The sequence below is a fragment of the Narcine bancroftii genome, chromosome 8 (assembly GCF_036971445.1).
Source record: "Narcine bancroftii isolate sNarBan1 chromosome 8, sNarBan1.hap1, whole genome shotgun sequence".
Taxonomy (NCBI): domain Eukaryota; kingdom Metazoa; phylum Chordata; class Chondrichthyes; order Torpediniformes; family Narcinidae; genus Narcine; species Narcine bancroftii.
In genome coordinates, this window is record NC_091476.1 from 68,249,675 (window position 1) to 68,275,070 (window position 25,396).

General features: G+C 48.9%; 1 protein-coding gene and 1 long non-coding RNA gene across 2 annotated transcripts; one reads left to right on the plus strand and one right to left on the minus strand.

Annotated features, from left to right (window-relative positions):
* rela (v-rel avian reticuloendotheliosis viral oncogene homolog A) lies at positions 1–22,220 on the minus strand. The gene is given in 13 exon segments (XM_069893955.1): positions 1–199; positions 201–443; positions 445–718; positions 3,151–3,243; positions 3,380–3,457; positions 3,675–3,890; positions 4,146–4,250; positions 4,533–4,673; positions 5,801–5,892; positions 6,632–6,777; positions 7,161–7,297; positions 9,374–9,421; positions 22,039–22,220. Coding segments are annotated over 13 exon segments (1,692 nt in total). The 5' UTR covers positions 22,046–22,220; the 3' UTR covers positions 1–87.
* On the plus strand, positions 21,985–23,822 carry LOC138740815 (uncharacterized). Its single transcript, XR_011343172.1, has 2 exons — positions 21,985–22,388; positions 23,309–23,822. It is a non-coding gene; the product is annotated as an uncharacterized lncRNA (long non-coding RNA).
* The last annotated feature ends 1,574 nt before the right edge of the window (positions 23,823–25,396 follow it).

Below are 25,396 nucleotides of genomic sequence, written 5' to 3' on the forward strand. Positions count from 1 at the left end.
TCAGCGAGGTTAGGACACGAGCCACTCCGACCCCCTCTTCCCCATCACTCATTCCTCTTCGTACACCTCCACCTTCCCGCCCCTCTGTCACTCCCTCTGCATCTCGTACATTTTGTTGATCTCGGACGAGTTCATCAGCTCGAAGCTCTGCGAGAAGATGGAAGACATGAACTGCTCCACCTCGGCCTCGTCCTCGCCCAGCAGGCCCGCCCCCTGTCCCATTGGGGACCCCCTCGGGCCTGTGCTCCTGGCCGCAGTTCATCAGCTTGATGATGTCAGGCGAGTAGCTCATCAGGGTGGCCTGCGTTGGCTGGTCCTGGCGCAGCAGCTCCCGGAAGTCCACGTTATCAATGGAGCCCAGGCTGACGCACTCGCCATCTTGGCCTGGCAGTAGGGGGTCTATCGAGGTGGCTCCCCCACTCAGGTACAGCTCGGGCCCCGGGGGCTGCCTGGAAGGATGAGGGGAACAATTCGGTGGCGTCGATGGTGGAGAAGGCGGGGGGTGGGTCGTCTGCAGCAGGGGGTGGCAAGGCCAAGATGTCAGCCAGCGATTCGGTCTGGCGCTCTGATGAGGGATAGAAGTCAAAATGGGGAATAAAGCAGGGGGCCGCTGCCGGTGGGGCTCGCGGAACCTCCTGGCCCCGGCTGCTGCCCGCGGCAAAGCGGTCGAAAGGCGAGGACGAGACAGTTCCGCCGAGCAGGTCTGGGGGGTTGGCTCCTGGCGAGAAAAGGTGGGGGGAGGGGACAGGGGTGAGTAAGGCCTGGGACCTTGGCTTGCTTCCCCCACCCCACGTGCTCTCACCGAAACCTTGATCCTCCACCCACCCTTTCCTATCTACGGACCTTTAGCCCCCTCCTCAATGCTTTTCAAATGACCTCAACTCCCACTCCTTGGTTCTACAGCTCCCCCATCCCATCCTCCCCAACCTTGCTCCCCATCCCTCTCCCCATTCTCTCCTCCCTCCTCTCAGTTGATGATCCCCCTCCTTCCCCCAACCTGATCCCTTCCACCCCTCCTCCTCCTCCTCCTTCCCTGATTCCCCCCCCCACCCATCCCCCTAATTGGCGGCCTGTGACTAGTGGTGTGCCTCAGAGATCGCTGCTGGGACCATTGTTGTTGGTCATCGATATCAATGATCTGGATGATAATGTGGTCAATTGGATCAGCATATTTAACACTAAGATTCAAGATGTTGTGGACAATGAGGAAGGTTTTCAAAGCTTACGGAGGGATCTGGACCAGCTGGAAAAATGGGCTGAAAAATGGCGGGTGGAGTTTAATGCAGACAAGTGTGAGGTGTTGCATTTTGGAAGGACAAACCCAGAAAAGACATACACGGTGATTGTCAGGCACTTAGGAGTGCAGTAGAACAGAGGGACCTAGGAATACAGATACATAATTCCCTGAAAGAGGTGTCACAGGTGGGCAGGGTTGTAAAGAGAGCTTTTGGCCTATATAAATCAAAGTATTGAGTACAGGAGTTGGGATGCTCTGGTAAAGTTGTACAAGACACATTTGGAGCATTGTGTGCAGTTTTGGTTACCTAACTACAGGAAGGATATCAATAAGATAGAAAGAGGGCAGAGAAGATTTACTAGGATGTTGCCCGGACTTCAGGAACTGTTTCAGGGAAAGGTTTAACAGGTATGGACTTTATTCCCTGGAGCGTAGAAGAATGAGTGGAGATATGATTGAGGTATTTAAAATTATGAGGACGGATAGAGTAAATGTAAGTTGGCTTTTTTTCCGTGAAATTTTTTAAAAATTTAAACGTACCACACAGTAACAGGCCATTTCGGCCCACAAGTCCACACCACCCAATTTACACCCCATTAACCTCGGTACGTTCTGAACGGTGGGAGGAAACCGGAGCCCCCGTGGAAAACCCCATGCAGAAATGGACAAACTCCTTACAGACATCACGGGATTCGAACCCCAGTCCCAATTGCTGGGTGCTTTAAAAGCGTGGCACTAACCGCTAGCCAACCCGTGCCGAAAAAGGAGAAAGGTTTAAGGGAAACTTCTTCACACAGGGACTGGTGAGGGTGTGGAACAAGCTGCTGACAGAAGTGTGGCGAATGCGGGCTCAATTTTAGTTTTAAGATGAAGCTGTACAGGTTCATGGATGGGAGGGGTTTGGAGGGCTCTGGACTGGGTTCAGGTCACTGGGACTACAACGGCACGGACTAAAAGGCCTTTTTCTATGCTGCTTTGTTCTAAGGATCGGGCTCGGGTTCGAGACATAAATATTGCCCAATCCACTGAATCTCTGATCCCTCCCCCGCCTCACCTACCTCCTCTGCACCCCCCCACCTACCTCCTCTGCACCCCCCCACCTACCTCCTCTGCACCCCCCCACCTACCTCCTCTGCACCCCCCCACCTACCTCCTCTGCACCCCCCCACCCTACCTCCTCTGCACCCCCCCACCTACCTCCTCTGCACCCCCCCACCTACCTCCTCTGCACCCCCCCACCTACCTCCTCTGCACCCCCCCACCTACCTCCTCTGCACCCCCCCACCTACCTCCTCTGCACCCCCCCACCTACCTCCTCTGCACCCCCCCACCTACCTCCTCTGCACCCCCCCACCTACCTCCTCTGCACCCCCCCACCTACCTCCTCTGCACCCCCCCACCTACCTCCTCTGCACCCCCCCCACCTACCTCCTCTGCACCCCCCCACCTACCTCCTCTGCACCCCCCCACCTACCTCCTCTGCACCCCCCCACCTACCTCCTCTGCACCCCCCCACCTACCTCCTCTGCACCCCCCCACCTACCTCCTCTGCACCCCCCCACCTACCTCCTCTGCACCCCCCCACCTACCTCCTCTGCACCCCCCCACCTACCTCCTCTGCACCCCCCACCTACCTCCTCTGCACCCCCCCACCTACCTCCTCTGCACCCCCCCACCTACCTCCTCTGCACCCCCCCACCTACCTCCTCTGCACCCCCCCACCTACCTCCTCTGCACCCCCCCACCTACCTCCTCTGCACCCCCCCACCTACCTCCTCTGCACCCCCCCCACCTACTTCCTCTGCACCCCCCCCACCTACCTCCTCTGCACCCCCCCCATCTACCTCCTCTGCACCCCCCCACCTACCTCCACCGCCCCCCCAGAGATGGTGGAGAGGGACGCTCGGTCCTACCTGCACGGCAGGACTTGTCCAGGTTTTTGCTTTTCACTCGACCATCAGCTCCCCGGGACGGTACCAAAATGGGCCTCTTGGCCGTAGATACCCCTGGAACGGATGGAAAGAGGTCAGAGGCGAAGACATGTCCCCAACTCCAAAAATACAATTCAGGAGGAGGCAAGGGAGGGGGAGGCGCGAGGCGGGACGGACGAGGGGGCGGGGGGGAGAGGAGCAAGCGGCTCACCTTGCAGTTGACACTTATGCAGCATGTTGACAAATTCGTTGTGAGTCTTGCGCCTTTTCTCTTGGGTGCCGTATGGATCTGCAGAGAGAAGGGGGAGCAGGGGGCATTTAAACACAGGAGCATCACACAATTCATCAATACCGATGGTCAAACAGCTTAAATGTCACTGAACTCTGTTCTGCCACAGAGCCATCCCATTCTAATAATGACCGTGGCCAAGACAAGGGATGGGTGGGGGGGGGGGTAGAAGAGTGGGTGAAGGGCGGGGTGGGGGAGGAGATGGGAGAGTGGTTACCTCTATCCTCAGGGAGGAACTGGAATTCCATGGCCTCGCTGACCTCGTTGTCGGATGGCCGACGAAGCTGCATACGGACGGTGACCGGCTGGCTCAGCGACACGTCATGGTAGGCCGGCGTCCTGAACACGATGGCCACCTGCCTGTGCACGTCCGCCTGTGAGAAGGAACCCTTGCCCTCCCAATTCTGGGTGAAGAAACGGACCTCGATGTCCTCTGCAGGGGGGAGCAGAGGGGAGGGGGGGGTCAGTGCAATAGGTCCACCGTCATTGCCGCCCATCCCCCAAACGTGCGCACGCCAAGATAAACAGAAAGCCAATAAGACAGACGCGCACAATCACAGACACATACTCGCAGACAGACATGCACACTCAGAGGGACATACGCAGACACAGAGCTAGCGGTAAGGATCGAATCCCCACCTCGGGAGCAGGGAGGCAGCAACCCCCTTCTTCCCAGATCTCCAGTTACCTTTCTGAACCTTGTCACAGAGCAGGAAGATCTCATCCCCACCATGACAGCTTCCGGAATTCTTGTTCACTCGACAGATCTTCAACTCTGCCGTGTTCGGAGCTCCTGAAAGAAAACTTGAGTCCTTCAGGCACCAGGCAGGGTCAAGACAAGGCCATCACAAACTCCCAGGGTCAGACAAAGAGTGAAGCTCTGTCCACACCGTCCCGTCACACACTCCCGGGGTCAGACACAGAGTGAATCTCCCTCCGCACCGCCCCATAACCACTCCCGGGGTCAGACACAGAGTGAAGCTCCCTCCGCCCCATCACCCACTCCCAGGGTCACACTCCAACCTTCTCACTGCATCCTGGCATGCGTCACTGCCAACCCGAAAATAAAACTCACGGTTGTCATAGATGGGGTTGGAGACAACAGGTTGGAGGGGCATGGAGCAGATCCCCAGTTCGTTGGGAAGGAACACTTCGAAGCAGAGGCGGACGACATTCAAATCCTCCTCCGAGTCATTCTGTAACTCCTCCGCTGACACTATACCAAACGGTGGGGAGAAAAGGAAGTGGGATGAAGTCAGTAACCAGGCCATTCAGTCCATCTTAAGTCCAACCATACTAGACTCAGAATCACAGCAGGAGGCCATTCCTGCCTTCGAGCCTACCCCACCTTTCAAAGCGACAGCGAGACAGTGCCCCATTCCCTCTCCACCCTCCCTCCCTCCAACCCCCTTGGCCCCGTTGCACACCAGAGCAACATCCAACACCATCATGAAGGTAGAGCCAGCCTCAACAGAGCCTCCTGCATCCAGGAGTTCAATTCGCACATCCCACCCAAACCTTCCCCATCCACAGCCCTGGCCTTCCGCGAGAATCAGGAGTCGGCCATTCAGCCCACTGGCCCTGCTCCCCCATTCATTGAGAGCATGGCCAATCTGTTGTCTGGCTCATCTCTACCTTTTCCCCATATTCTTTAATTCCTCAACTCTGTAAAAATCTATCCAACCTTGTCCATGGCTTTAATGGGCAGTGAATTCCATGGATTCACCACCTTCTAGGGAAACCAGTTCTTCTTCATCTCTGTCCTAAATCTACTCCCCTGGATTGATGTCCCCTAATTCTGATCCCATTAATCTTATCTACGCCTTTCATAATATTATACAAGGTCCCTCTCATTCTTCTAAATTCCAGCGAGTACAGCATCTCATAGGCCAACGCCCTCTCCCAATCTCTGGATTCAACCTGGTGAACCTTCCCTGCACCCCTTCCAAAGCCAATCCATCCTTCCCCAAGCAAGGAGACCAGAACTGCCCAGAAGTGGCCTCACCTGCACCTTGTACAGTGGGAAACGTTCATTGAACCTCCTCAGACGCCATCTTGTTCCACACACCTTCTCTCTCCCCCTCAGGGCTTAGACGGACAGCAGGGTCAACAGGCCCTTCTGGCCCACGAGCCCGTGCTGCCCAATGACACCCAACAGATATATGACTGGTACGTGCTTTTGAAGGGTGGGAGGGGACTTCAGCACCCAGTGGAAACCCACAGGCAGAAGGTACAGACTGCTCACAGGCAGGATGTGAGGTGGCAAAGGGTTGGGGAGACAGGTCAGAATGGAGAGGCTCCCCCCCTACCCTCCCAGACAGAGGGTTTGGGGCCAGACCTCACCATTGAAAGGGTTGATGTTCTTGCTGATGCGGTTTTGAAGAGCCATCGTCACCTCTCTCTTCTTCACGCATTGGATGCCAAGGTTCTGGAAACTGGGGAGGCGACAATATGGTCATCAGGAAGGCGCAGTCCCTCTCAGCATTCCCTCTCTCCCTTCACTCTCTCTTCACGGACATCCCCTCTCTCTCCCCCCACCAACTCTCTCCCCGTCATTCTGTCTCTACTCTGCCCTTCTCTCCCCCATCCTCTCTCACCCACTCCCCCTACCATTCCTGTTTCTCCCCGTCTCTTCCCCCCACCTCGGCCCCTCTCTTTCCCTGACCCACAGGCCCTCTCTCTCTCTCCCTCTCCCCCCTCACCGTTCCCCCCCCATTCTCCCCTATTTCTTTCTCCCCATTCCCCATCTCTCTCCCACCTCTGTGCTCCTCCCTCCTTCCCTGTTCCCCTCTCTCCATTCTCCCCTCTCCTCCCTGTCCCCTCCTTTCCCCACCACCTCTCCTGCACAACTATCCCTCATGTTCACTCTCTCCCCATCAACACCCCCTCCTTCCTCTCTGACACCCCCCTCCCTTCACTCTCTCACCTCCCTGTTCCCCCTTTCCCTCCTTCCCTGTGCAACCCTCCCCTCTCCATTCTCTCCCTCACCTCTCCATGATCTCTTTCCCCCACCCCCTCTCCCGCACACCTACCGCTCATGTTCTCTCTTTCTTTCTCCCATCAATACCCCTCCTCCCTGCCCTCCTGCTCCTATAGCCTCCCCTCCCTTCACTCTCCCCTCCTCTCTGTTCAACCCCCCCCCCCCCGCCCCCATCACCCCTCCCTGTCCCAGACCTGTGGATGCTTCTCTCAGGGAGTTCAGCCTCGTAGAATCCGTCCTTGCAGTCCTTGCCCACCAGGTCATGGGGATGGGGTCTGAATGGTTCCTTTTTGGTCACCAGGCAGATCCGGACCCGCGCCGGACCCAGGTAGTTCATAATCTGCCCACCGGGAGACAACTGAATTTACACAGAGCCTTTCACACCCCCGAGCCACCTCCCCTCACATGTCCAAAAAGCGCGATCCCACACAGAGTGCTTGTGAAGCTGCAGAGGGAACTTCAGCCCATCCAGACCCTGGTATCCACCATTACCACACGGGCACAGGGTGAACGTGCAAACTCCACGCGCAGCCCGACCAGCATTTCTACCCCCCCCCCCATCCCACCCACCCCCCTCTGAGAGTGACCGGCCAAACCACGGGTCACGGGAACAGACCCGAAACGATCACCATCTTTGTTTTCACCCCTAGGCTTGATAAGGGGGGTGGGGGGGGGGGCGCGATACCCGCAGTTCTGATCTGAATGAGTTGGCCACACACCCACCTCGATGGCCGGATAGGTCCGGGTGCTGTCTGTGCTCTTTTCCCCGGGAATGCTCCCGGCTGACCGGCCCTCACACTTGTACCGGAACCGCATGCCTCGCTGCTTCGGCTGCTCCAAGATCCGGACGTAGGGACTCACTGAGGAGGAAAAGACAGGTGAGCTCCAGACCCCCCCAACTACACACACAAAGCTTCTCAGCCACTGCTGAGAAGACTGAGGCGGGCAAGGCCACCGGTCACCATCAAGTCAACCTTCGACAGGAGCTCCATTGAGAGCGCTCTAGCCGGCTGCATCACTGTGGAGGTCCAGTCGCTGCAGACAAACGGGTCGGAGGTCCATCCACAGGACCTGAAGAGTGGCAGAGAGGACACCAGAGTCTCCCTCTTCCCCCATCAACGTGATCCACCGGGATCGCTGTCTGAAGAGGGCGCGCAAAATCATCGAGGACCACTTTCCGCGCCCCCTCCCCCATCAGGGGAAGAGATCCAGGATGATTAGAGCCAGCACCGCCAGGCTGAGGAACGGCTTCTTCCCACGGGCAGGGAGAACCACCAACAGAACCACTCGCTCTCGCCCTCCTAGACTATCTTATTCACAAAACGGTATCTATTTACCTATTTGTAGATATGAAATCTTGTCCTGTGTGTGCATTGTTTGTACATGTGTTACGTCTGGGTGTGTGTCTGTGTGTTTTGCACTGAGGACCAGAGAATGCTGTTTCATCAGGTTTTACTTGTGCAATTGGATGATAATAAATTTGACTATGAGGCTCAACAGTTCAAAGGACATCCACCAATCGACAAAGAACACTGCCATCAGACAGCAGCAGAAATCTTCCATTTTAATTTTTAAAAAATTTAGACGCACAGGCCTTTTGGCCCACGAGCCCTGTGCTGCCCAATTACACCCCATTGACCTACAACTCCCCATTTTTAAATGGAAACCGGAGCCCCCAGAGGAAACTTACGCCTGACAGACCGCGCAGGATTCGAATCCCAGCTGCTGGTGCTTTAATGGCATCTTGCGTTAGCCACTGCGCCAACCAGGCCACCCGGATCAAGGACTCACCCCACCTGGCCCACACTTGGTTCTCGCTGCCGCTGCTGGAAGAGGTCTTGGCGCCACAAGACTTGTTCAGGAACAGCAGCTGCCCCTCCACCATCAGACTCCTCAATGACAAACTCAATCAGGGGCTCGTTTAAGAAATCTCGTTCATTTTTTTTACATTTATTTATTTGTGGATCTTCTGAAGTCAGTTTTTATTCCCAACAATCAATTAATGGTAAATTCTGCCTGGCCCGTAGGGAAAAGCTCATGGCTCTACGTGATATCGTGTGCGTGCCCTCTGACAATAAACCTGAACGCTGATAGATTTGGTGATGACGCCACTGTCGTCGGCAGAATCGCAGATGGCCTTGAGGGAGCAGCTGGGGTGGGGGGGGGCGGGAGGGGGAGGGTAGATCAGGCCGTCAAGTGGTGTCACGACAACCGCTTTGCACTCAACGTCAGCAAAACCCAAGGAACCGATTGTGGACTTCAGGAGGGAGTCAGGGGAGCATGACCCAGTCCCAGTCGAGGGCTCAGTGGTGGAGGGAGTCAAATTCCCTGGGGTTGACGTCTCCGGGGATCCATCCTGGAGCCTCCACGTCAATGCAGTCACAAAGAAGGCACACCAGCGGCTAGACTTTGTGAGGTGTCTTGAGGAGATTTGGGTCGTCACCGAAAACGCTTGCAAACTTCTACAGGTGGCGAGCATCCTGGACAGTTGCATCACAGCCTGGGATGGAGGCGCCATCTCTCAGGACAAGAATAAACTCCAGAGGGTTGTTAACTCGGCCTGTGGGCCCCAGACCTCACTCCATCAAGGACATCGACATGAGGCTGTGTCTTCAAAGAGCAGCTTCTATCCTCAAAGACCACCCAGGCCAGGCCCTCTTCCCATCGGGGAAAAGATACAGCTGCCTAAAGACGAGCACAAGAACAGCGCCTTCCCCTCCACCATCAAATTCCTGAACAGTGAACTGCAGACACGGCCTCACTTTTAAAAAATTTTTGCACTCATTTATTTACTTTTTTTTTTAAAAAATGGGGTTATTTATAACAAGAATTTGGTCAGAGATGCTGCTATAAAAGGACAAGTTCCGTGGCAGATGAAGCTAAATTCCGGCTCAGTGGGGGAGGCACGGGGTGGGGAAGGCCCAGCGAGAACTCACCTGGGCTGATGCTGGCCGGCCACTGCATCGACGCCATCTGCAGGAAACCTGGCAAGGCGAGCAAGACAAGGACGGTGGTTAATCCACGCTGCAATTTCCCACGTGTGACCCTGCCAGGTCACGTCTGTTCCCTTTCTCCCCACCATCAATTCTCCCCACCGCTTCCATCAATCCCCACTGCATCCCACGACCCATATAACAATTGCAGCACAGAAAAAGAACAGTCCGGCCCTTCTAGTCCATGCCGAACACCTTCTCCCATTGACCTGCACCTGGGCCATAACCTTCCATACCTCTCTCATCCATATACCCATCCAACTTCTCCTTCAATATTAAAATCAAGCCCACACCACTACTTCGGCTGGAAGCTCATTCCACACTCCACCACCCTGAGTGAAGAAATTCCCCTTCACATTTCTCCTAATTTCTCACCCTTCAATCTCAATCCAGGTCCTCTTGTTTGAATCTCCCCCAACTCTCAATGGAAAAAGCCTCCACGTTGACTCGATCTGTCCCCCTCGTAATTTTAAATACCTCTATCAAATCACTCCTTAATCTTCCACCTCCTATCCTGCTCAACCTTTCCCTGTAACTCAAACCCTGAAACCCAGGCAAACTTCTTGTAAATCTCTTCTGCACTCAAAACACACAAAATATTAGCCTGGCAACATAAAACAGAACAAGCTAAAAGAATTGTATTAGCATCAAGGAAAAAGGCCGACAAACAAATTACATATAACCTAATGGAGATTAATGAGAACTTTAAGGAATTTTATGAACAATTATACCAAACTGAGAACGAGGGGAAAGATGATAAAATAGAAGAGTTTTTAGCTAAAATTGAACTGCCGAAATTGCAAGAAGAGGAGCAAAACAAACTGATAAAACCATTTGAAATAGAGGAAGTACAGGATATATTAAAACAGCTGCCGAACAATAAAACACCAGGAGAGGATGGATTCCCAATGGAATTCTATAAAACATTTAAAGAGTTATTAATTCCTCCTCTCCTGGAAGTAATGAACCAGATAGAAGAAACATAAAACTTGCCAAATTCATGTAAGACAACAATAATTACCGTAATACCAAAGACGGGGAAGGATCCACTAACACCAGCATCATATAGACCAATATCTCTACTTAATTCAGATTATAAGATAATAGCAAAATTATTAGCAAAGAGATTGGCCGACTATGTACCAAAAATAGTAAAACAAGATCAAACTAGATTTATTAAGAAAAGACGAACAGTGGATAATGTCTGCAAATTTATTTAATTCATGCAGATTGGTTCAATCTACCAGAAAAATATATTAATTGGATTAAAGCATTATATAATGGACCATTGGCGAAGGTAACAGTAAATGGATATGTATCGAACTAATTTAAATTAAGTAGGTCAACTAGGCAGGGATGTCCATTATCCCCCTCATTGTTCTCTTTTGCAATAGAACCATAGGCAGAACTGATAAGAACAGAAAACAAAATAAAAGGGATAAAAATAAAGGAGAAGGAATATAAAATCAGTTTATTTGCAGATGACATCATAGTATACTTCTTTCTTTTCTTTGGCTTGGCTTCGCGGACGAAGATTTATGGAGGGGTATGTCCACGTCTGCTGCAGGCTCGTTTGTGGCTGACATATCTGATGCGGGACAGGCAGACACGGTTGCAGCGGTTGCAGGGGAAAATTGGTTGGTTGGGGTTGGGTGTTGGGTTTTTCCTCCTTTGTCTTTTGTCAGTGAGGTGGGCTCTGCGGTCTTCTTCAAAGGAGGTTGCAGCCCACCGAACTGTGAGGCTCCAAGATGCACAGTTGGAGGCGATATCAGCCCACTGGCGGTGGTCAATGTGGCAGGCACCAAGAGATTTCTTTAAGCAGTCCTTGTACCTCTTCTTTGATGCACCTCTGTCTCGGTGGCCAGTGGAGAGCTCGCCATAGAACACGATCTTGGGAAGGCGATGGTCCTCCATTCTGGAGACGTGACCCATCCAGCGCAGTTGGGTCTTCAGCAGCATGGATTCGATGCTTGCGGACTCTGCCAGCTCGAGTACTTCGATGTTGGTGATGAAGTCATTCCAATGAATGTTGAGGATGGAGCGGAGACAGCGCTGATGGAAGCGTTCTAGGAGCCGTAGGTGATGCCGGTAGAGGACCCATGATTCAGAGCCGAACAGGAGCATGGGTGTGACAACGGCTCTGTACACGCTGATCTTTGTGTGTTTCTTCAGGTGATTGTTTTTCCAGACTCTTTTGTGTAGTCTTTCAAAGGCGCTATTTGCCTTGGCGAGTCAGTTGTCTATCTCTTTGTCGATCCTTGCATCAGATGAAATGGTGCATCCGAGGTAGGTAAACTGGTTGATCGCTTTGAGTTCTGTGTGCCTGATGGAGATGTGGGGTGGCTGGTGGTCATGGTGGGGAGCTGGCTGATGGAGTACCTCAGTTTTCTTCAGGCTGACTTCCAGGCCAAACATATTGGCAGTTTCCGCAAAACAGGACGTCATGCGCTGGAGAGCTGGCTCTGAATGGGCAACTAAAGCGGCATCGTCTGCAAAGTGTAGTTCACGGACAAGTTGCTCTTGTGTCTTGGTGTGAGCTTGCAGGCGCCTCAGATTGAAGAGACTGCCATCCGTGCGGTACCGGATGTAAACAGCATCTTCATTGTTGAGGTCTTTCATGGCTTGTTTCAGCATCATGCTGAAGAAGATAGTAAAGAGGGTTGGTGCGAGGACGTAGCCTTGCTTCACGCCGTTGTTAATGGAGAATGGTTTGGAGAGCTCATTGCTGTATCTGACCCGACCTTGTTGGTTTTCGTGCGGTTGGATAACCATGTTGAGGAACTTGGGGGGGGGGCATCGAGGCGCTCTTGTATTTGCCAAAGCCTTTTCCTGCTCATGGTGTCAAAGGCTTTGGTGAGGTCAACAAAGGTGATGTCGAGTCCTTTGTTTTGTTCTCTGCACTTTTCTTGGAGCTGTCTGAGGGCAAATACCATGTCAGTAGTTCCTCTGTTTGCGTGAAAGCCACACTGTGATTCTGGGAGATACTTAACAGAACCAGAAATATCAATAAAATAATTACATAAGAAATTGAAGGAGTATGGAGAAATATCGGGGTACAAGATCAACACAAACAAAAGTGAAGTGATGCCAATGAGTGATGCGGATTTATACAGAATTTTAAAAAGAATCACCATTTAAATGGCAAATACAAGCAATCCGATACCTAGGTATTAGGTTAGATAATAATTTAAGCCACCTGTACAAATTAAATTATCAGCCATTAATAAAGAAATTACAGGAAGACTTATAACATTGGAAAGAATTACCACTAACGTTGATAGGGAGGGTAAATTGCACTAAAATGAATATCTTCCCAAGGATACAATACCTATTCCAATTGTTACCAATTCCCTTAACAGAGAAATTCTTCAATGAACTAAAGAGAATAATAAGGAAATTTTTATGGAAAGGGGGGAAACCGAGGGTAGCATTAGATAAATTAACAGAGTGGTACAACCAAGGTGGTTTGCAGTTACCAAACTTTTGAAAATTATTATAGAGCCGCACAATTAAGGTATTTATCAGATTTTTATCAGACAAGGGAAAAACCAGAATGGACTAAGATAGAACTAGATAAAATAGGGGAGAAGGTACTGGAGCATATAGTTTATAAGTTCGATGAAAAGCTGGTGCAATACAAAAGTTCACCAGTACTGCATCATTTACTTAATATATGGAAGAAGATCCACCTTAGAAAGGAAAAAAAACAAATCACCAACTACCAAAATTATCATTGACGCAAAATCAGCAAATCCCTTTTATAATAGATAACCTTTCCTTTAGAGAATGGGAGAGAAAAGGAATTAAAAGAATAGAAAATTGTTTTTTTGGGAAATAATTTATTAATATTTGAACAAATGAAGTACAAATATGGAATAACTCACGGTACAATGTTTGCATTACCATTAACTGAAAGCCCACTTAAAGGATAAATTGAGAAACAGACTGAGATTACCAGAAGGAAGCAGCTTTGAATGTGTGATTACAGAAACAATGATAATTAAAAGATTTATAACGAACATGTCCATTAAGCTGCAAGAGAGGGAAAATAATGAAATAAGCTATAAACCCAAACAAAAGTGGGAAAAAGATTTAAACATAAAGATAAAAAATGAAACATGGGAAAAGTTATGAAGAATATAATAAACACAAGGTTACACATGAAGCAGAATAATTGGGTTACACGCCCCAAAAGTTAAATAAATGGGATCCAACATTATCAGATAGATGTTTTCGCTGTAAGAAGGAAATGGGAACAACAGTACATACAATTTGGGCATGTGAGAAAGTGAAAAAGTTTTGGGAAGATCTAAATCAGGTATTAAATAAAATCACAAAAAGCAACATACCAAAAAAATCCAGAGATCTTTCTTTCTAAGTAATATAAGAAGAAAGGAATTAGGCCTCAAACTCGATGAAGCGCAAAAAAGATTTATTATGATAGCCTTAGCTGAAGGAAAAAAATGTATGATGTCAACTTGGAAATCAGAAGAGACCCTGAGAATACAGCAATGGTACATGGAAATGAATAAATTTATTCCATTGGAAAAAATAACATAATTTAAAAAATAAAGTCACATTATTTGAACAAATTTGGGAACCGTACATGGAATATAACAGAGAGGGTTTGCCTTGGACCTCCACCACCTAAAATTATAAAATGAGAAGACAAAATGACTTGACCCAGTGTGTAAAAGTAGATGACACAATTTTCTTGTTTATTTTCAGTGTGATGACATTGTTTAATGGTTTTATTGTGTTGTATTTGTTGAACGTTTAATGGGTTTGGAGGGGGGTGGGAAGGGGGGGAGGGAAGGGAGGGGGGAAAAGGGGGAGAAAATGCCACTGTGTATATTTAAGAGGGAAATGTTTGTATGTATTTTGATTGATATGGTTCAGTGTGAAAAATAAAAAAAATTTAAAATCTCTTCTGCACTCTCTCTATTCTGTTGACATCCTTCTTATAATTCAGTGACCAAAACTGCACACAATATTCCAAATATGGCCTCACCCATGCCTCAGACAACCTCAACATGGCATCCCAACTCCTGTATTCAATACTCTGATTTATGAAGGCCAACATACCAAAAGCTTTCTTCACCATCCTACATGTGACTCCACTTTCAGGGAATTATATACCAGAATTCCTAAATCCCTTTGTTCTACTAAACTCCTCAATAATCTACCATTTAACGCACATGACCTTTGCTGATTAGTCCGACCAAAATGTAGTACCTCACATTTATAAATATTAAACTCCATCTGCCATCTTTCAGCCCACTCTTCTAACTATCCTATATCCCATTGCAAGCTTTGATAACCTTCTTCACTGTCCACAACACCACCAATCTTGGTATCATCTGCATACTTACTAATCCAATTTACCACCCTATCATCTAGATCATTAATATATATGACAAGCAGCATTGGACTCCATTAGTCACTGACATCTCCCATCCAACTATTGTTGAATCCATTTCACTACTTCCACATCAATAGCTAATGATTGAACCTTCCTAGTAACCTCATGAGGATCCTTGTCAAAGGCCATATATACAACATCCACAGCCCTCCCCCATCAACCTCCTTGAAAAACTCTATAAGATTTATTAAACATGATCTACCATGTACAAAATCATGTTGACTACTCCTAATCAATCCCCGTCTTTCCAAATAATTGTATATACCATTAATGGAACACTCTCCATTAATTTAACTCCCACTGATGTCAGACTCACAGGCCTATAATTACCCAGTTCACTTTAGGAACAGTGGAACGACACGAGTTGCCCTCCAGTCCTCCGGCTCCTCCCCCCTGTGGCCCATGACCTTCTATTTCTGACAGAGCCCCCTCTGTTTGTTCACTAGCCTCCCTTGGGGTCCTAGGGAGTATCTTGTCAGAGATTTATCCACTTTTACTCTCTTTAAAAATAGCCAATACTGCCTCCTCATTAATCTGTACATTATCTGCCAGACTTCCCCTCTTCCACCTCCTCAATATTCTGTTCCTTCGTGAATACTGAAGAAGAAAAATCTTTTAAAATTTTCCCCCATCTCTTCGGATCTTCAAGGGGCCCAATTTAATCCCTTGCTATTACTTTTAATGTACCCGTAGAAGCCCTTTGGATTTATTTTTTTACCTTGACTGCCAAAGCAGCCTCATACCTCCTTTTAGCCTTTCTAATTTATTTCTGAAGATTTTTTTTTTGCATTCTTTATATTCCTTGAGCACCTCACCTATCCCTTGAAAACCAAGGCTCTCTATATTTTTTAACCTTTCCTTTAATCCTCACGGGGACACAGTGACTCAAAATTTCCTCTTCAATATCCTTCATTTATCAGTTACATCCTTTATCTACTCTGGTCTGTCTTTTTAAAAAAAACTCTTGATACACTTTTGTTATGACCCAAAAACCCAGCAGTAGTAGATATTCAGAAAGACAAACGGTTACTTAAACAAAAGTTCCTTTTAATTATCTTTAAACATGAAAATAAAATCACACTTTAACTTATCATGATTGACTTAACTAACCTATTTAATCCCCTTCTAATTTCTAAGCGGCGCATGCATGTGCAAGTTCAGAAAAGTTCTTTGGTTCACAGTCCAAACTCACTTCTCATTCCTCCAAGTTCACTGGTTGTTCTTGTACTGTGCACAGAATTTAACATTTATAAAGTTCACCAGGCTTTGGTGCTCAAAAGGTCATTGGTTACCACTCAGGAAGGTTCTTGTTGGTTTTCAGAGAGAGATTTGTTGTTCCAGGTCATTCACAACTGATGAACTTCCATCAGTCACCTCAGTGTTTTACTGACGAAACTTTCCCCATCAGGGATGTCCAGATGATAACCTCTTTCTTTCATGGCACCAGAGTTCTTTTTTGTTTCTCTTATTCCTCTCCTCTTGAATGAACCACAAAGGCTTCGACCAGGCCGTCTTCCAAATGGGGCTTTCCACAAGCTTGCCAGCTCGTCCTGTTCCAGTCCCAGCTGCTATTGCTGACTGTAATACTGTAGAACTGATCTCTGTCTCTCTCACACACACAGAAAGCCTGTTTGACTCTCTCTGGTTTCAAAACCACATGACTCTCTTAGAACAGCAGGTTCCACTCCAGATAATCAGCAGCTCCAACAAGATCTTTCATCTGTTGCCTTTTTGTAAACAACAATCCAGGAGTGAAGTCTCTTGAGCACTTTTCAAAGCTCTTGCAAAAGCTCTGAGGCTCTGACATGTCTAGCATGGGGAAGAGCTCCAGTATTTCAAATAAGATCTGTTTTAGTGTGTGTATGTGACCTACTCTAACAAACCTTTCCTAATTTATCTCCCAAAAACATATCTATATACTCTGCCACAACTTAAAAAAAAGCCTTTTAGTATCTTTTTGACACTATTTGCTATCCTCCGAACTGTAGTTGTTGCCTCCCCTGTTCTCCTTCAACAAAGCCTCCGTCTCTGAGTGGTCGACGTTGAGTCCCTGATTACACAGTGGGGAGGGGGGGAATACTGACAGGGTTTCCTGTTGCTCCCGCCAATCACAGGGTCCGCACTGGAAGGGTAAACCTGGGCCACTGATCCACAGATTCATCTGCCCAGTGTTTTTAGTTTGATCGCCGTCAAATTCCAATATGTAGAATCTGCTCGTAGAAACCATCCACCATCTACTAGCCATGGCCTCTTATGACCCCCAAACTCCTTGCCCAAGGGTGGCCCATCAGCGAGCAGATGGAAGGAGCGCCTGACACCTCCTTTTAGCTGAGCAAACTGGGTAGTACTGACACCCGAGATCAGGGGAGATCAAAACTGGAGCACGTGGGCGAAGGATGGAAGGTGGGAGTGGAGGTGGGGGGGGGGAGAAGAGAACCTCTGCATGCTGAGAGTGGCTGGGAGTTGTGAAACGAGCTACCAGCTGAAGCGGGGAATGTGGTCTCAACTTTGGCTGGGTACGTGGATGGTGGGGGGGGTGGGGGGGGAGGGGGTCAGTGGGACTGAGCGGAATAATAGCTCAGAATGGACTAGAAGGGCCTGTTTTCTGTGCTGTCATGCCCTATGGGAGCAGCTGGGTCTCTCCGTGTAAACCAGAGGCTCTCAACCTTCTTCTTTCCACTCCCATCCCACTTTAAGTATTCCCTCCGCCAATTGGTGATCTGTGATCAGTAAGGGGTCACTTAAAGTGAGATGAGGGTGGGAGGAAAAAGTTTGAAAACCACAGTTTTAATCGTCCCTCATGGGTTCTTTATGTTCAGGGTTTCAGAGCTCCCAAAGGAAATAGGCCAATGACAACTTCTCCCAAACCAACTATCTCAGTCACAATCGGGTCTAGGGGAATGGTTCTCAATCATCCCTTCCCTCTCACATCCCACCCCTCTTACTAATCACAAAGCCCCTGATGGCAGAGGGGTTACTTAAAGCGGGGTGTGAGTGGGAAGAGGAAGGTGGTCGAGAACCGCTGGGGTAAAGGGCAGGTCACGCAGTGGCGGACACAAGCCACAGCATGGGGGTGGGTGGGGGGGGGTGGGCCACAGCGTTCCAGTGGCAAGGCGTCCCCGCCAACAGTCTCCAAAACAGTGGCCCTCCTGCCGTCGGAGAGCGCCCTGGCTCCATCCGCACCTGTGACACAGACCTTCCCGGGGAAAGCCCATGCAGGCCCGTATAGAATTCAACCCTCCCCTCCTCATTTTTTTGGCCCCAGAAATTCGACAATTACACAGTAGCTGTTAACTGGAGAGCAGCTGCGTGTTTAACAGGCAAATCTGCAGATGTTGAAGTCCAGTTCAGTGCCCTACAGCATCCCGAGGCAGTAAAAGGCAGTCGAGATTGCAGGCCCGATCCCTTCATGTCAAAAAAAAAAATCAAGTGTCGGAGGGGATGGAGCACAAGCTGGCAGGTGAGAGGTCCACACATGTTGGTCATGTATCACTACATCGAATAGCAGTGGATTAAATCACACCGCAAAAGTGTGCGTGATTAGAAATGGGTAATTCGGGCCTCGTGCTTAACACGGACATGCGGGCCGCTCTCCAATTTAACGGCAGGGTAAGATATTTACCAATAGGAATCCAGGCTGGTGACATGTCGCAGAGATTGGTGGTGGGCACACGTTGGACCAACCAAGAAAGGACGTACACAGTGAATGGTCAGCCAGTGAGGAGTGCGGTAGAACAAAGGGATCTGGGAATGCAGGTACATAATTCTCCAATGGATGGGGTTATGAAGAGAGCTTTTGGTACATTGGCCTTCATAAATCGAGTGCAGGAGCTGGGATGTCATGAGGCCAAATTCGGAGGATTTAAACCATGCTTTTGCTTATGCAAGGCTGAGTATCAGTAACCTATTTTGAGAATAATGTAAGAATCTGCAGACAGAAGCTAAATTCCACCACGGGGCCCAGAGATGCAGTTATCTGACAAAAAGACATCGGATACCAATAACATTTAATCTTCCTGCTTGTTAGCCGGTTGCTGTTTGAGATTGATGGGATTGTTGGTCGCAGAGTGTCAGGCGAGGCCTTGAAGCTAAGTAAATCATTGTATTCAAAGTGATAAGCTAGAAAGTTGTGGTATTTGATAGAAGCCTAGGCGTGCTCGGTGCGTGCTCAGTTTTTTGTGCAGGGAATAGGTGCTTGAGTAAGCAATTTTTGGGTAATATAAGCTGTGGTCCCACTGCTGAAGTTTCAGACTCTCTGAGGGGTGGAAACATCTCTCAGCAAGAAGAAGAACTTCTAGAGTCCAACCAACGTCCTGGTCGAAGGAGGTGGAGAAGCTGCTACCAGCACCCCGACAACCTACTACAAGTGTGCGGTTGTTGCCTCGCTTCACCAGTTGGGACCAGTCCAGGCATTGATAAGTATAATTGGGAAGGGCTTGCATATTGTAGTTTGAAATCAGCTTAAGATTTTGTAATAAAGATTTGTATAAACTGAAGTGCTCTCGGCGTGTGTCTCTGTTTTCTTTCGGTAGCTCAAACACTGACCAATCTAAAATGAACAAAGTGAGAGGTACAAGTTTACCCAGGACAACAGGTTAGGTCTTTATTCCCTGGAGTGTAGAAGAACGAGGGGAGATTTGATGGAGGTATTTAAAATTATGAGGGGGACAGAGAGTAAATGGTGGAGGGAAGGGGCACGGTCCCACAGACAGGAGGTAATAGGGGGAGAAGGCAGGGAAGGCACAGCAATGGGTCTGTGAATGGAGAGAGAAAGGGGTGGAGAGCTGGAGGAAGGAAGGCAGAGAGACGGGGGAGAATAGGTGAGAATTAATTTTGGCTCTGTGAAAGGAGATAAAGGGAAAAGGGGAGAGAGAGATAAAGTGCGAGAGAGAGCACGCACGAGAAAACTAGAGAACAGGAATAATACTCAACAAATATCTTGATGAAGGACTCAAGCCCAAAATGTCGATTCTGTATCTTCACCTTTTCTCTATCAAGTGCACTGTTTGACCTGCTGAGTTTCTCTAGCATTTGTGTTCTCACTACATTTTCAGACTTTTGTGTTTTACGACTGCCCGTTATCGTGGTTGGATGAAACGTCAGCAACCTTCAGTCAAATTTTATTAAACTGAAGTGGCGAATGCAGGCTCAATTTTAACATTTAAGAAGAATTTGGACCGGTGCATGGATGGGAGAGGTACGGAGGGCGAGGGACTGGGTGCAGGACAGGGTGGGATGAGGCAGAAAACAGACTAGAAAGGCCTGTCCCTGTTCAGTCGCACTCCGAGTGCTGCCATCCATCATCGTCTTGCTCCCCCCACCCCAATTCAGCAACTGGGCGCCTTGTTCTACCTGCCAGTGAACCTGAGAGGGTCCAGACAGAAAATCAAGCGATGTTCCTCCAATCCACGGGTGGTCTTGGTGGGATAGTACAGGAGGCCATGGACAGTCACGTCAGTGCAGACACAGAATTGAAATGGTTAGCCACTGGGAGATCCCGGTCACTGGTGCGGACAGAGCGAAGTGATCTCCCAGTCTCTCCGATGGAGAGGAGGCCACAGTGGGAATCGCCGGGTTACAAAAAAAGTTGCTTTCCTCAGAACTATTTGTAGGTTTTTTTTCTCCAAGTCGGACACATCAGTTTTCTACAGTTCTCCATATTGTTCTGCTCTGTGCACACTTGCTGTAATTTTTAATATTCACCATAACTCTAACAATAATTAAATTGATGAAATGTACTATACAAGATTGAAAACTTACCTGAACGGTCCACCAACAACAACCTCACACTCAATGCCACCAAAACTAAGGAGCTGATTGTTGACTTCAGGAAGGGAAAACCAGAAGTGGATGATCTAGTGATCATTGGGGGATCAGAGGGGGAGAGGGTGGGCACATTTAAATTCTTGGGAGTCGCTATCCTGGAGGATCTTTCCTGGACCCAACGCACCATTGGCATCATGAAGAAAGCCAGTCAGTGCCTCGACTTCCTCAGAAGTTTGTGGAGGTTTGGTGCCATATCACAAACCTGGCAAATTTCTACAGAGGTGCAGTAGTGGGGGAGGTTCGGGTGGGGGGAGTGCACCGACTGGCTGCATCATGGTCTAGGATGGGGAACATCAATACCCCTGTGAGTGTGAAGACCTGCAAAAGATAGTGGACAACAGCCCAGGACATCACAGGCAAAACCCTCCCCACCATTGAGAACATCTACAGGGAGCGCTGCCACCGGAGAGCAGCAGCGATCGTCAAGGATCCCCACCACCCAGAACACGCTCTGTTCTTGCTGCTGCTGCCATCAGGAAAGAGGCCACAAGACCAGCACCCACCAGGTTCAGGGACCCCTCCACCATCAGACTCAAATTCAATCTGGCACTCTTACTTGAGCATTTTATTGATTTTTCTTTCTGTTCTCTCTGTGCTGCACAGTCAGTTTGTTTACATTTGTTACCTGCTTCCAGTTCTTTACATGTTTACACTGTGTAGAGTTTATTTTTTGCAATTAGTGGTCATTCTGCCTCGCCTGCAGGGAAAAGGAATCTCAGGGCTGTATGTTGTGTGTGCTCTCACAATAAATGTGAAATGTACTCTATCCAATCATTAATAAATAATCCAAGACATTTTAACACTTTGATGAAAACCGCTTTAAAAATGCACAGGAAAATTTGTGCAAAAGGGGGATATGGACTGAGTGAAGAACAGCGTGGGACTGACAAGGCAGCACACAAACAGGCCCTTTATCGCCTTGCTACCCCCCTTCCCCCCCCCCCCCCCCCCCCCCACGGGGACCTCGTTCGAGGAAGGTACCCGAAAAGATGGGGGCTTGGGAAGAGATGACCCGGGTGGGCTCGCTTGCAAATCGATCGCCCTCCCGATGGAAGTGGCCCTTCTCCAAAAAAAATCAAAGCTATTCCATTTTTTATTTTAAAACACCCCCAAAACTAATCCGCCTGGGCTGCCAGATTGGCCTGTAATCCAACTGCTTGCAAAGGGGAAGTCATGACAAAAATGGGGCCCCTCCTGTAGGGCAAACAATCGCTGGTGCAGGCGTCTCGTCGGGAGGACGCCGCTGTCCTTATTTGGCATAAATACTCCAGAGAGAAGTAGCCCCTTTCCCACACACACACGCAGACACAGAAAAGGAAACATCCTTGGGGAGGTGGGTCAACAAAAACAAGATACTGACCTTCCATTTCTCCCACGGGCCGACCTCCAGCTGTCCAGAGGGAAGGGGGTGAGCTATCTTCACCTGGCGGGGAGGGGAAAGAGGAATGGCAAACGGGGAGCACACCCCCTCCCCCCTTCTTTGCGCGTCAATTTCACTTTATTTACTGAGAGACGCGGAAATACCCCGGGCGGTGACGTCACTGCCGATTGTTACACGAATGTAGCAAGTTTCCTGCGCCTGCGTCTCCCTGGCTGGCGGCCCATTCATAAACAATTCCAGCACTTGTATCAAGCGTTACTCTTCAGTGTTATTGCCATCGCGCAGCTGACCAGCGGGGAATACGGAGAGGCTGCAGAGAGATCGTGAAGGTGTGGGAACAGAAGTAGGCGGTTCAGCCCATCGAGTCTGCCCCGCCATGTGCTGATCCATTTTTCCCCCAACTCGGTCCCACCGCCCGCCCTTCTCCCCGGAACCTTTTGATGCCCTGGCTAATCAAGAATCTGTCGATCTCTGCTCAGTGACAACAAATTCCACAGATTCAGGGCTGAAGATTCCGCATCTCTGCTCTTCGATCCCGAAGTCGTGCCCTCTTGTCCGCTGTGGAGAAACAACCTTTCTACATCGACTCTGTCTAGGCCTTTCAACATTCAAAATGTTTCAATGAGATTCCCCCCGCCCCCCACCCCCATTCTCCCAAATTCCAACAAGACACCTCTGGTGTGATACCCTTTTCATTCCCAGAATCATTCCTGTGAACCCTCTTTAACAAAGGCGCATCTTTTCAATGATGAGCCCAGAACGATTCCGAATGCTCCAAGTGAGGTCTCACCTCTGCCTTATAAAGCTTCAACATCCGCCCCTGCTCTTCTATTCCTTTCATTTCAAGAGAAACTGCTGACTGCAAATTGATCGCCCACTTGAAATGAATACCAGCTTCAACCAGGTCATTGGGTTGTGGGTCACAGGGTGCAAACCCCACACACTTTCTCCCTGTGAAGAGGTCAGGGATCGAACCAGGGGCTTTGATCCCCAGGCAGTAGTTCAGTCCACTGCTCCTCTACCTTCCTAGTTCTGGAAACAATGTCAATCATATCAAAAACCCACTTTCCCATCGTTTATAGAAATCTTTTAAATTTAGACACAAAGCACAGTAACAGGCACTTCCGGCTCACGAGCCTATACCTCCCAATCGACCTAAAAAAAATCCTCCCCCACCAAATCCCGGTATGTTTTTGAAGGGTGGGAGAAAACCGTTGAGGACAATAGTCTTCGTTCCGTTGATCCACAGAGCGAAGACGCCTGCTTGCGTATTTGCTTAATGTGGTCCTCCAAGATACATCGAAAATTAGCCAGTGGCACAGAGACCACGACAACTGGAGCGGACAGATTTTGGGCAGCCTTCGTCGGCCTTCACAGCTGTTGAGTTCTTCATCCCGCCTGTTCCTGCCCTTTGTCAGGGGACCTCCTGCCTCCCCTCGGCCTTACCACCATGGGTGGGCCCTACCAGGAGCTCACCCCAGATGGCATCGCTCTCATGAACTCAGGACCACACGAGCGTCTGCACTGCCGGCAATCCACAGAGAAACGGCAGATATGGATAGGTTAAGCGAGAGGGCAAGGGTCTGGCAGATGGAGTCCAAAGTTGGCAAATGCGAGGTTTGGAACCTCGGAAGGGAAAACAGAAGATCAGAGTAGTATTTCAGAATCAGAATAGGGGGGAGGGGGGGCACAGTTTTCTTGAAAAACACCTTGTATCAAAGTGACATGAGGGAATAAAATACTGGATACTTGGCACTGTAAAAGGGATCAAGTGTATCGAGGATTGTTATAACATTTAAACAGCTAAAAAATAGATACGATTTGTCCAATAGAACTTTCAATTCCGATCATTTTTTTGAGAGATAGTTTAGGACCAACCATGACCCTGCCGATGTGACATGACATGGAGACTCTCCTTCAAAAGGGGATCTCAAATTCATTTATATCTAAGATGTATTGAAGAGCTTGAAGCTTGTCGAAACTGGGCTTCAACCAATCGAGGAGATGGATTTGGGGAAAAGGATTCAAGAATAATATTAGTCAAAATTTTCCTCTGATAACATCATTTATTAATGCCAGATATAGATTGGTACAATACAATTTTATGCACCTTACCCTGCAAAAATTAAAATCTGAATCTCCGGTCTCGTGTTTGAGGTCTGGTATAGAGATTGGAACAACCTGGCTCTGCTAAAAGTAAGATTCTTTTGGTGTGATGGCAGAAATTTGACAAAAAAAATGACAGAATTAAGATTTTCCATTGCATTTATTGAGCAAAACTATCAAAAGATCAAATCCATTTCATGACGATCGCACTAGCGGGAGCCGGGAGGTTACACAGAAGTCTTACTCCCCCCCCACCGCCACCCCACCCCGTACTTATTACTCACTGGGATATGGAAACACAATGTTTTCCTTCCGCCCCCGGAAAAATAAATCCTGGAAAGAAATATGACGTGTTTGTTGAAATATACAGTGCCAATTTCTCATTGAAACTTACCCTGAAAAGCTCACACAATGAGGTTAAGGTTGAATTCCTGAAGATGAAGTAGGGACTAAATCTTCTTTGGCTTGGCTTCGCGGAGGAAGATTTATGGAGGGGTATGTCCACGTCTGCTGCAGGCTCGTTGGTGACTGATGAGTCCGATGCGGGACAGGCAGGCACGGTTGCAGCGGTTGCAAGGGAAAGTTGGTTGGTTGGGGTTGGGTGTTGGGTTTTTCCTCCTTTGTCTTTTGTCGTGAGGTGGGCTCTGCGGTCTTCTTCAAAGGAGGTTGCTGCCCACCGAACTGTGAGGCGGCAAGATGCACGGTTGGAGGCGATATCAGCCCACTGGCAGTGGTCAATGTGGCAGGCATTGATTTCTTTAAGCAGTCCTTGTACCTCTTCTTTGGTGCACCTCTGTCTCGGTGGCCAGTAGAGAGCTCGCCATATAACACGATCTTGGGAAGGCGATGGTCCTCCATTCTGGAGACGTGACCCACCCAGCGCAGTTGGGTCTTCAGCAGCATGGATTCGATGCTTGCGGACTCTGCCAGCTTGAGTACTTCGATGTTGGTGATGAAGTCATTCCAATGAACGTTGAGGATGGAAGTCATGTGATGGACTAGTGGCCGGTCAGAGAATTCCAGCCCTCTCCGGAAAAGTTAAAAAAAATGCACAAAACACAAGGGTACAAGATTAAAATTTAAAACAAAGTAAAAATAAAGGTGAGAAGAAAATGGCAGCGAAGAGAGAAAAGTCAAAAACAACGGGAAGAAGAGAAGAAGAAAGAACGTCAGAAGAAGAAGGTGAAGGCCTTACCTGTCCGAGGAGGCCCGCTGCGGAGAGAGAAGCCCG